The 10,000-nt window shown below is 38.0% G+C and overlaps 2 protein-coding genes across 4 annotated transcripts in view; one reads left to right on the top strand and one right to left on the bottom strand.

Moving 5' to 3' along the window:
• The window catches only part of LOC136847715 (insulin receptor-like), a 273,218-nt gene that overhangs the window by 169,202 nt on the left and 94,016 nt on the right, over nucleotides 1–10,000 (top strand). For 2 of the 3 annotated variants that reach the window (XM_067119573.1, XM_067119572.1), the window contains one exon: nucleotides 9,949–10,000. This exon is cut by the window's right edge and continues 85 nt beyond it. The exons of the other annotated variant lie outside the window; for it this stretch is intronic. In XM_067119573.1, coding sequence (XP_066975674.1) covers nucleotides 9,949–10,000 — 52 coding nt within the window. The remainder of the gene's footprint in view (nucleotides 1–9,948) is intronic. 3 annotated transcript variants of the gene reach the window in all.
• LOC136847716 (transient receptor potential channel pyrexia-like) overlaps nucleotides 1–10,000 on the bottom strand; it is a 287,431-nt gene that overhangs the window by 215,830 nt on the left and 61,601 nt on the right. The window lies entirely within an intron of this gene.

The raw sequence follows: 10,000 nt of genomic DNA, 5'->3' as shown, positions 1-10,000 counted from the left end.
AAGGGGATACCAGTTACATTTTTTGTGTAGTTGGTCGATATGCGCATTAAAAGTCATGCTGCAATCCATGAAAACTCCAAGGTTTTCAACTGTGTGTGTGACGGGATAAGTGTCACATCACTGAATTTTATGCTTGTATCCTCCGGGATTAGAGAGATACACTGTCTTGATCCGAAGAAAATGACTTATATTTTGGTTTCGTTAAGCAATAGGCCGTTACTACTAAAATAGTATTTTGCAGCAGTCAGTATATTTTCGGCTCTTTTCACCAAATTTTTCACGTCCCCAGTCAGCAAAATCTGGGTATCATCAGCATAAATAACAAGAAAACTATCTCGTGTATATTGTGGCAGATCGTTGATATAGATAAGAAAAAGAGCAATGGGCTCAGAATCGAACCCCTGGGGTACACCAAAAGATATCTCCTCAGGAGAGGACAGAACTGATCCAACACGAACAGATTGGATGCGATTGCTCATATAATTTTCAAACCAAAAGGAGTCGACTAATTTACTTAATTGAATTTGGTGATGAACACTATCAAACGCTTTGGATGGATCCAATAATGCCTGGAGTGTTATTTTTTTCTATGTTTTCATATATTTTACTGGTAACCGTAGGTAGCGCAGTTTCCGTTGAAAGGTTAGGTTTAAAACCATGTTATTCGTTACCTAGTAGTCGGTTTGATTCAAGGAAAGCCATTAGTTGAATGGCAATTGTTTTCTCGAGTATGTTAAAGATGACAGGCAACAGAGAAATTGGTCTATAATTTCCAACGTTTTCAGTGTCTCCACTTTTGTAAACGGGGACTACGTAAGGGTTGGGGTAGTCACCTGTAACAACTGAGGTGTTGACTATAACAAGACTAGAACATTATGACGGGTAGATAGTCAATTAAAAATCGAAACTGAATTCTGGCAGATCCACAAGAGTTTTTTGGGTTTCAAATGTTTTACTACAAGAGCCAGAGTATATATATTAACTGGGCTGAGGTCTGAATTTATTTCTTATAGATAATGATGTGGAGGACTGATTATAATGGAGTTGATTGGTATTGCAGATATTTTCCTGCGGTCTGACGTACGCTTTCTTTCCTATATTAGCAAAATATTTATTAAAATCATCCCCTCTCTTCTGAGCATCAATGTCTATCTTTCCAAGTGACCCAGGAGACTTTTTGTTTGGACGTTTTATTCTATTGATGACATTCTATATTCCCCTCTTGTTACCGTTACCCTAGAGAATTCTTCCTTGTCATAGTTTTTTTTCTTGTTAGACAACGTTATCTTGACGTTTTTCTTATGGCTTTTATAATTATTTTCAGCATTTGGGTCTCGTCTATCTAATTCAAATTCCTCAAGTATATTGTCTCTAATTCTCATTGCATCTTTAATTTCGGTGACGGTCCAGGGGGGCAGGAGGGGTTCTCATTACTTCCGTAATAAAAGGAGCCCTTTCGTCCAAACAATTCATAAAAGTAATGTCAAAAGTATGAACCTGGTAATGTACGTCATCAGTAAATAAAATTGCATTTAAGGAACAGCAGTCATTTAACAGGAGTTCACAGAGGCAGTTCTGAGAATAATTCTTGAGATAACGAAATGTCTTAACACTTGGAGGACGCTTATCTTTTCTGACATTAATATTTGTTGTTAAAAGTTCACGATCACCCACTGAACAAGGCAAGACATCAGAATGTGTAAGGAAATTACGTCTGTTGATAATAATAAGATCCAAGAGAGTTAAGGAGGCAGTTGTAATACGAGTTGGTTTTATCGACAACTGGCTCAAGTGGAGGGTTTTAATAACGTTTCCCATTCTGTCATTTCGGGACAGAAGGTTATCACTGAAGTCGCCCAGAATTAGGAGAGGTTTGTTTCTCAAACACTTGGAACCTAACACGTCAGAAAGATAATCATAGCTTTCGTTGGGGGCATGGGGATCAATACACAGCCAGTGATAAAGGATGGATATGTATTATATTGAATTGTCATCCAAAGGTCCTCGACGTATCGCGTTCTCACGAGTTCAGGTGTCAGTAGCTTCACCTTCAAATGGAATCTAACATAGATAAATACTCGCCCACCTCTTCCCCCAACACTACGGTAGATAGAGAACTCTGGGATTTCAACAAAGCTACACTGTATTTCAGACAAAAGCCATGATTCGCTTATAAACATGATATCAACATTCCTATCATTTATTTTTAAAAATTCGATGTCATTATAATTTTCTAGGAGGGATTGTGTATTTATATGTTCAAGGGTGAGTCGATCCGTTGGAATATCATGTTAAGGAAGAAGTAATTGATATTCTGTATTTTGACATAATCTTGTTTTGTGTCCATACGCCTTACACCTGTCACATCTAATCCTACGATTAAACTGACTGTGAAAAAGAACATGACTGAATTCACCGCAGTTATGACAAGGGCGACGACGTGAAGGATTCTCTGCTTCACCGGTCTGAGTTTGCTCGTAATTACGACTGGTAAGATTAGCAGCTAAATTTCCTCGCCATCTCTAATTTGAGGATGAGCTGTGACGACCATAATGACCACCCTCAACAGAACATTGGCTATTTCTTCTTCCACTTACAGCTCGCCGTGAGGTAAAACGTCTTTGTGGATAATCTTGAACATTTTTGACGGTGTTTTGGTGGCTCAAGACTATATTTCTGAACCTCGGCGCCCTGTTTCCTTCCGCGTGTGGTCGGGAGTTTCTTTTTGTTGTCAGCAACACGTTGCGAGCCTGCGGAGAATGGGACAATTACTTCTTGACGCATGGTAGCATCCCGGCTGTCATGTAATTTAGTTCCTCATTGGGCGGGTTGGTATCGTTCTCGGATAGCACTCTACTGGGCCCGCGTTCGATTCTCCGACCGGCCAATGAAGAATTAGAGAAATTTATTTCCGGTTATAGAAATTCATTTCTCGTTATGATGTGGTTCGGATCCCACAATAAGTTGTAGGTCCCGTTGCTAGGTAACCAGTTGGTTCTTAGCCACGTAAAATGAATCCAATCATTCGGGCTAGCCTTCTCTAGGAGAGCTGTTAATCAGCTCAGTGGTCTGGTTAAACTAAGGTATACTTGTCATGTAATTGGAAGAAAGGACATTGTTTAGAGATGATAATCAGCAATCTGATGACCCCTAATCTGTTGAGAGAATTTCCTTGGCTCTCGCTATTGACACGCTCACACGTTTGATCAGTTTCGCCTGTTCCAAGTCTAAATTGTAAATTTGTTTTGATCAGTGATACCCCATTATTTGCACTCCAAGCTGCAAGTTGATTATTGAAGTTGTTTATAATTCCATCCAACTCTTGGACTCTCAGGACCGGTGCGAGTTCACATATGTGAGTGCTCATCTCCTCGTCTGTCTGTTTCAGACGCACAACAAGAGAACCAAGTCTCGAAAATATCTTGGAGACCGCAGTAAAGAATGCAGTACTTTGGGGCCCGTTGAAGTTTTTCCGAAATCCAACATTTGATGAGGTCGATGTTTCCTTCCTTTATGGTTCGGACTGAGCACTGTTTTTTTTTTCAAATCAGATGTTCGAATCGCAGTAAGACTAGTGTCTCCTAAAAGTAGGGTTCCCTCAGATGGTGAACAGGCAGGTCCGCGAAGTGCATCTGGTGCCGTTTGGTTAGGAGCTGTTATCTGAAGTTGCTACACCTTCTCTTCCAGCGATGGGAGGCGATCGTTCAATGTATTGATCGCGATATGAGCAGCTTTTACTAATTCGTTTAATTCATCGATTTCTAGGTCTCGGATGTTCAGTCTCTCTCTAAGTTCCTCGACGGTCTTAGTAGCATCTCTTGACGTTATTTCATGATTTGAATCGTGCTTTCAGAACTGATAGGTCTAGGTGACTGGTGTTTTTTCCATTATCATATCGATCAATTTTCTTTTGTAACCCAAACCTTCATGATAACAATCTCACGACAGTGCTTCTGTAACTCCGCTTTTCTATAGTTTGAGTGGAGGTACTCCCAAGTAGGAATGTTTAAAGAAGCGGGTTTATTAGAAGATGGCATTATGGTGTGAGAATTCTGTTTGGAATCTGTAACGTTTCAAAATTCTTCGTGCGTCTTACGAGCGAGGAATATTGTTTGTAGAGCGGAATACGTAATGACGTCAACAATACATCATAGCACTCTCAATGCGCATGGCGAAAATAGTCTCTGATGCCAAGAGAATACTTTTCAGTTAAAATATTATTAAGTCTACAGAGTTAAAATAATAATCAGCGCTAGACCCCCATTCCACAGCACTTCGCCAAGATCAGAGAGATCCTTGAATGTAAAAATCCTGTCTGGGAAGCACATAAATGCACAAAATGTCAGGAGCGTTTTTGGCCTCGTTTGTTATGAAAATGGCGTCCAGAGAGAGAGAGAGAGAGAGAGAGAGAGGGGGGACGATCATAAATATGTAAAACTTTATTAAATCAAAGAAAAAAATGAGGTGTTAAGGAGAATGTCATCTTAAATATATGCTGCACCGTGTCAAGAATAATATCGCACTCACACACACACACACAAACACACACACACACACACACACACACACACACACACACACACACACAGAGAGAGAGAGAGAGAGAGCGTTGTCGTAAGTATGTTGAATATTGAGCATGCTGATATATATATATATATATATATATATATATATATATATATATATATATATATATATATATATATATATATATATATATAGAGAGAGAGAGAGAGAGAGAGAGAGAGAGAGAGAGAGAGAGAGAGAGAGAGAGAGAGAGAGAGAGAGAAGAAAAGATTATGTACTTGTATTCATTTATCAAATCAATGAAAAAAAAGAGGTATGGAGGGGAATGTCGGGATTTACAGAGAGAGAGAGAGAGAGAGAGAGAGAGAGAGAGAGAGAGAGAGAGAGAGAGAGGATTAAAATAAACGTATCTGTACGTGATATTTAGCGGTGGCCTTGCAAGTTAATTCCTTATTGTACCAACGAGGCGAATGTCAAGGCTGCACTCCTTATATAATGCAAAAAAAAAAAACAAAAAAAAAAACCTGTGTCTGCGGGGTTTCTCTCACATCTCCGTTGCAAGAGAAGGTTTCCGATGATTTGTTCCCGGTCGCGTAATTTCGACTGCTTGTTCTGTTGGCCGTGTCCTCATTTCTGGAGTCTGGTGAGGAAGGCAGCGGAGAAAGGCTTATTACTCTTTTCTGTTACGTGAATTGAGGATGAGAGATGACCCGAAATTAGATACCGGGGGGTGTTTTCTCCTCATTTTTGAAGTCTGTCGGAGAGGGCAACCGAGTAAGGATTATAACTCTCTCTGTTACGTGAATCGAAGGTGACAGATGACCCAAAATTAGATACCAAAGGGTATTTTATAAAAAAAAAATAAAAGCAAAATAATTGTTATATGGGACTCTTACTTTATGACAGCGGCAGAAAATTATCCTTCTTAATACTCATCATTGTACAATACTTGACTTAGATATTAATTATCTAGATATTAATTATCCTAGATATTAATTATCCTAGCAGTGTTATTGGTTGCCGCGTGGGTAAAGAAAGTCAAGATTTACTGTTTGAAGTTTTTTTTCGGCTGAAAAAACTTAAAAAAAAAAAAGCTTCAAGCAGAGAGAGAAAAAAAGCTTCGGCTGAAGTCTGGCTCTCCCCAGACCTGGTATTTATCAATGCATATCGGGGGTGGGGGGGGGGGGGAATAGCGAGAGGTGTTGAATAAGGCAACGGTTTTAGTTAAAAATAAAAATGTTAGGGAAAAAATCATTAACCTTACATCGCCATTCTCTTCAAACCTCTGTACGTAGGCGGACATTTTATACGGATTTGTAACCTAAAGCCCTGTCCACACTAGCGGGCACTGCCCGACGGGCAAACACTGTTCCCATAACCCGTTCCACTACACTAACCGACCGAGTATGGAGCCAGAACGATGCGATTGTCTGGTAACACTGCTTCAGAAGCGAGAGAAAATATAAACAGCTGGAAGTGCCCGCCGGGCATGCCCGCTAGTGTGAACAGGGCTTTGGGTTACAAATCCGTATAAAATGTCCGCCTACATACAGAGGTTTGGAGAGAAGCGCGATGTAAGGTTAATGATTTTCTCCCTAACATTTTTATTCTTAACTAAAACTGTTGTCTTATCCAACACCTCTCTCTATGTTTTCTCTTTCTCTTTCGATTGCAAATTAGTTAGTGTATTAAAGCCCCTGCTGGTCCTTTTGTTTCACTCCACGTGACGTGAGGCTTTGGTCTCCTGTCAGGTAGAAAAATCCTCAATCTATTTTGCCTGCCGTGTGCAATCAGCGTCTAGCCCTGTTCTTCACAATGTCAGCGTGTAACCGGTTTGTCTTTCACTCCATTAAGGGCAGCGCCGAAAATGTTTTATCTGAGTCGATTTCTAACTCTAGTTTTCGAGAACTTGTATAAAATCGTTCTTCTAAAATTTTCTATATTCCCTTTCATCTACGATTTTCTGCACGGTCTTCTTAATTGTTCTCAAAGTCTTGTGAATTTCTTTTTTCTTATTGCGCAGAGAGGTATGAAGCATGAATTGAAAATAAGAATAAATTCTACATTCCTTTCATATCATCCTTTGTAAACATGTTTATTGTCTGTTGAATGGATCTAAAGCTTGTTTGTTAACTGGGATGACTGAGTTTTATGACGTTGGGAATAATTTATGATTAAAAGGTATGAAATGAACGCAGGTAAAATTGGTATTCTGTTCATCCTTTCTCTTGCCTAGCATTCTAAAGTAATTTTTGTATCCTATCTCACTCAATACACAGTTTAATAATAATTTGTCTCAAAATGCACTTGGGCAAATATTAAAATATGGGCAGAATAAAAAGGCAGAATATTACTGTATAATATCCTCTTAACTTACAAGCTTCGTTTAAGAACAGTTTATACACGGGAGGGAGAGAAAAAAAGTATTTGTGCATCGATATGATACTTTTCCCTGTAACTTTCAGTCCTGAATACGCTTTAATATTTATATCCTCTAATCTGGCTTTTCAAACATCAGTGATCTGTTAATATGAAATTACAACAAATCTTATAAAGAACATATGAGATACAAATCGTATTATATATATATATATATATATATATATATATATATATGTGTGTGTGTGTGTGTGTGTGTGTGTGTGTATACATAAATATATGTATATATACATATATATATGTACATATACTGTATATATATATATATATATATATATATATATATATATATATATATATATATATATATATATATATATATATATATATATATATATATATATATATATATATATATATATATATATATATAAAATATAATATAATATAATATAATATAAATATATATATACGGGGTTGAGTCAGCAAATATCAGGAAGAGGAAAAATCAATATTACTTTTCTACACATCCACCATACTCTAAACATTTCTCAAGGCGGTGTTTCCACCCCCGCAAATCTTCTTTGCAGAATTCTGGGACCTTTTCATCAAACCGAGTTGAAACTGCGTGTTCAGCATCATCCAAAGATTTCAACCCGACTCGTCATAAGTGTTCCTTGAATTTGGGAACAGGGTAAAAATCCTAAGGAGCACGATCAGGACACGAGGGATTGTGTGGAAGAATTTCCCAGAAAATTTCTTGTAAGACTTCCCTAACAATCCTTGACGAATGTGCCGGAGCGTGATCGTAATGGAAAAGAATTCTGTTGTCTAGCTTCACTCTCCTTTTTTTTTTTTTTTTACCAATAGTCTTTAACTTTTGCAAAACCCCATTTTAGTAGTTCCCGGTGACTGTTTACTATTCTTCCGAGTCCCAAAACGCTGTCGCCATAACCTTCTCGGCAGATCTTTCCACTTGGTACTTCACTGGTGAGGATGGTCGAGTTTTACTTACTGGGTCGTATCGATGGATCCAAGTTTCGTTTCCGGAGACAATCCGATTAAAAAGCTCGGCTTCATTTTGTGCAAAAGAGAATTCAGCTGCTCTTCGTGCCAGGCTTTCAGGACCAAGTTCGCTGAAAATTTGCTCGAACCAAGATTTTTCATTTAAAATTGAAAATTGGAAACTTGTTTATATGAACCGGTACATCCAAGTGACTTGTTTATATAGTAACTGGGATTTTTATTCCTTGTGAGTACATTCTTCAACAATTTTTCTGGAACTTGTTGACTTACACTAGTCTAAGTGTGTGAGTGTGCGTGTGCATGAGTATATACAAATGTTTGGGTTGAAAGTGGTCCTTATGAGTGCAACATTGCAGCGAATACTGCATTGAAATACAACAGGCGTTTGGGTCACCGATGAATAATTCGGCGAGCTTGAATGAGATTAAACATTATTTATTTTCAAAGCTTAGAAATAAGAAATCTTGTTGACAGCAGATAATGAAAATTCTATTGACTCTTATTTCAAGCAAGAAGAACCCTGCCCAATGTTAAATGATATTGAGGGCTTCATTCCAGGTTCCTGAAATATGCAGGCAAGGTTAAAATGTCTTCAGTAACTTTAAAAAAAAAAATAGCTATTGTTTTTACTAAGACGGAAGTTAGGCAGATGTCGAATAAAAGAATTGTTAGGGCCAAGTCGGATATCACCGCTTTTTGGGGCGAAATGATTTGTTCCAGATTTTACAAAGAATTGATTCTATTATGTTATTTTATCTCTCTCTCTCTCTCTCTCTCTCTCTCTCTCTCTCTCTCTCTCTCTCTCTCTCTCTCTCACGTATAGATGTTCTTTCTTTCCTTTATTCATTGGCCTCTTTACCCTGTGCAATTTTCAGTTATGTTAATTCTCTCTCTCTCTCTCTCTCTCTCTCTCTCTCTCTCTCTCTCTCTCTCTCTCTCTCTCTCTCTCTCTCTCTCACATGTTCTTTCTTACTTTTATTTCTTACCATCTTTGCCGAGATCAGCTTTAAATTATGTTATCCTCTTTATTATTGGGAAGGTCATGAAAGACGGAACAGAAATTCTTTTGGCAGTAGTTTTTGTTCGTATTCTCTCTCTCTCTCTCTCTCTCTCTCTCTCTCTCTCTCTCTCTCTCTCTCTCTCTCTCTCCTTTGTATTTACATTATTCCATTCTTTCCTATCTGAGCACAGTCTTAAAAGATATAAGTGCTCTCTTTCCTTTGTATTTTTTTCCTTAATGTCTTACATATTTCATTGAGTATGGTTTCTAATAAACGAATTCAGCTCGCTCTCTCTCTCTCCCTCCCTCCCTCCCTCCCTCCACGCACACACTCATTTTAAGAAAAAGAGGTAGTGAAAATGAATCAACCTGGAAATAGGCAAGTCAAGAAGATGTTAAGATCTCTGCGTCGAACTGTAATGACTATAATAAGACCAGGAACTAGAGGATTTGAGAAAAAGTTTCCAGACATTTCTTCCTCTGTGGCTGAGGAATAATCTCGCAATTGTCTCAGTATATGGCTCTCCTTTAGCGCTGAGGTATCGAAAGTGTATGGTATATGTCTCCTTTATAGTAAGGATACCTCTAATGGTTTATCACAAGTATTTTCTACAGTATAAAAGCCTCGTAACTGTCTGAACTGTGTCTACTTTACAATGTTGATGCCTCAAAACTATATGATTATATTAAATCATAAAAAGTTATCTTTAAGGGTAAATTTACTAAGTTTAAGATTAGGGCCCATCATTATGAAGCTTGGGGGGTCGAGGATGATAATTTCCATCCGTGAATAATCGAAATGAACAGAGATATAATGAAAACGAGTGAAAATGTTTCAGGTATAACTCAGATTGAGACCACAAGGCTTGGCTTTTAAGAGAAGCCGTATCAAAAAATGAAAGCTGCGAGAATTCTGGTAATTGGTCAGAATAATGAACGCAATCGATTAGAAGTTTTATTTGTAATTCCTTGCATTCTCTACATTTGCTTTCGTTATTTGCTTGTTTTTGTTCCAGGGTGACGACGAATCTATCGCCAGGCTCAATCAATATTCATTCCCAGGTCTAA

Source organism: Macrobrachium rosenbergii, chromosome 17, assembly GCF_040412425.1.
Source record: "Macrobrachium rosenbergii isolate ZJJX-2024 chromosome 17, ASM4041242v1, whole genome shotgun sequence".
Lineage (NCBI taxonomy): Eukaryota > Metazoa > Arthropoda > Malacostraca > Decapoda > Palaemonidae > Macrobrachium > Macrobrachium rosenbergii.
Note: the sequence above shows the minus strand (reverse complement) of the source record. Positions and strands in the feature narration are given on the sequence as shown.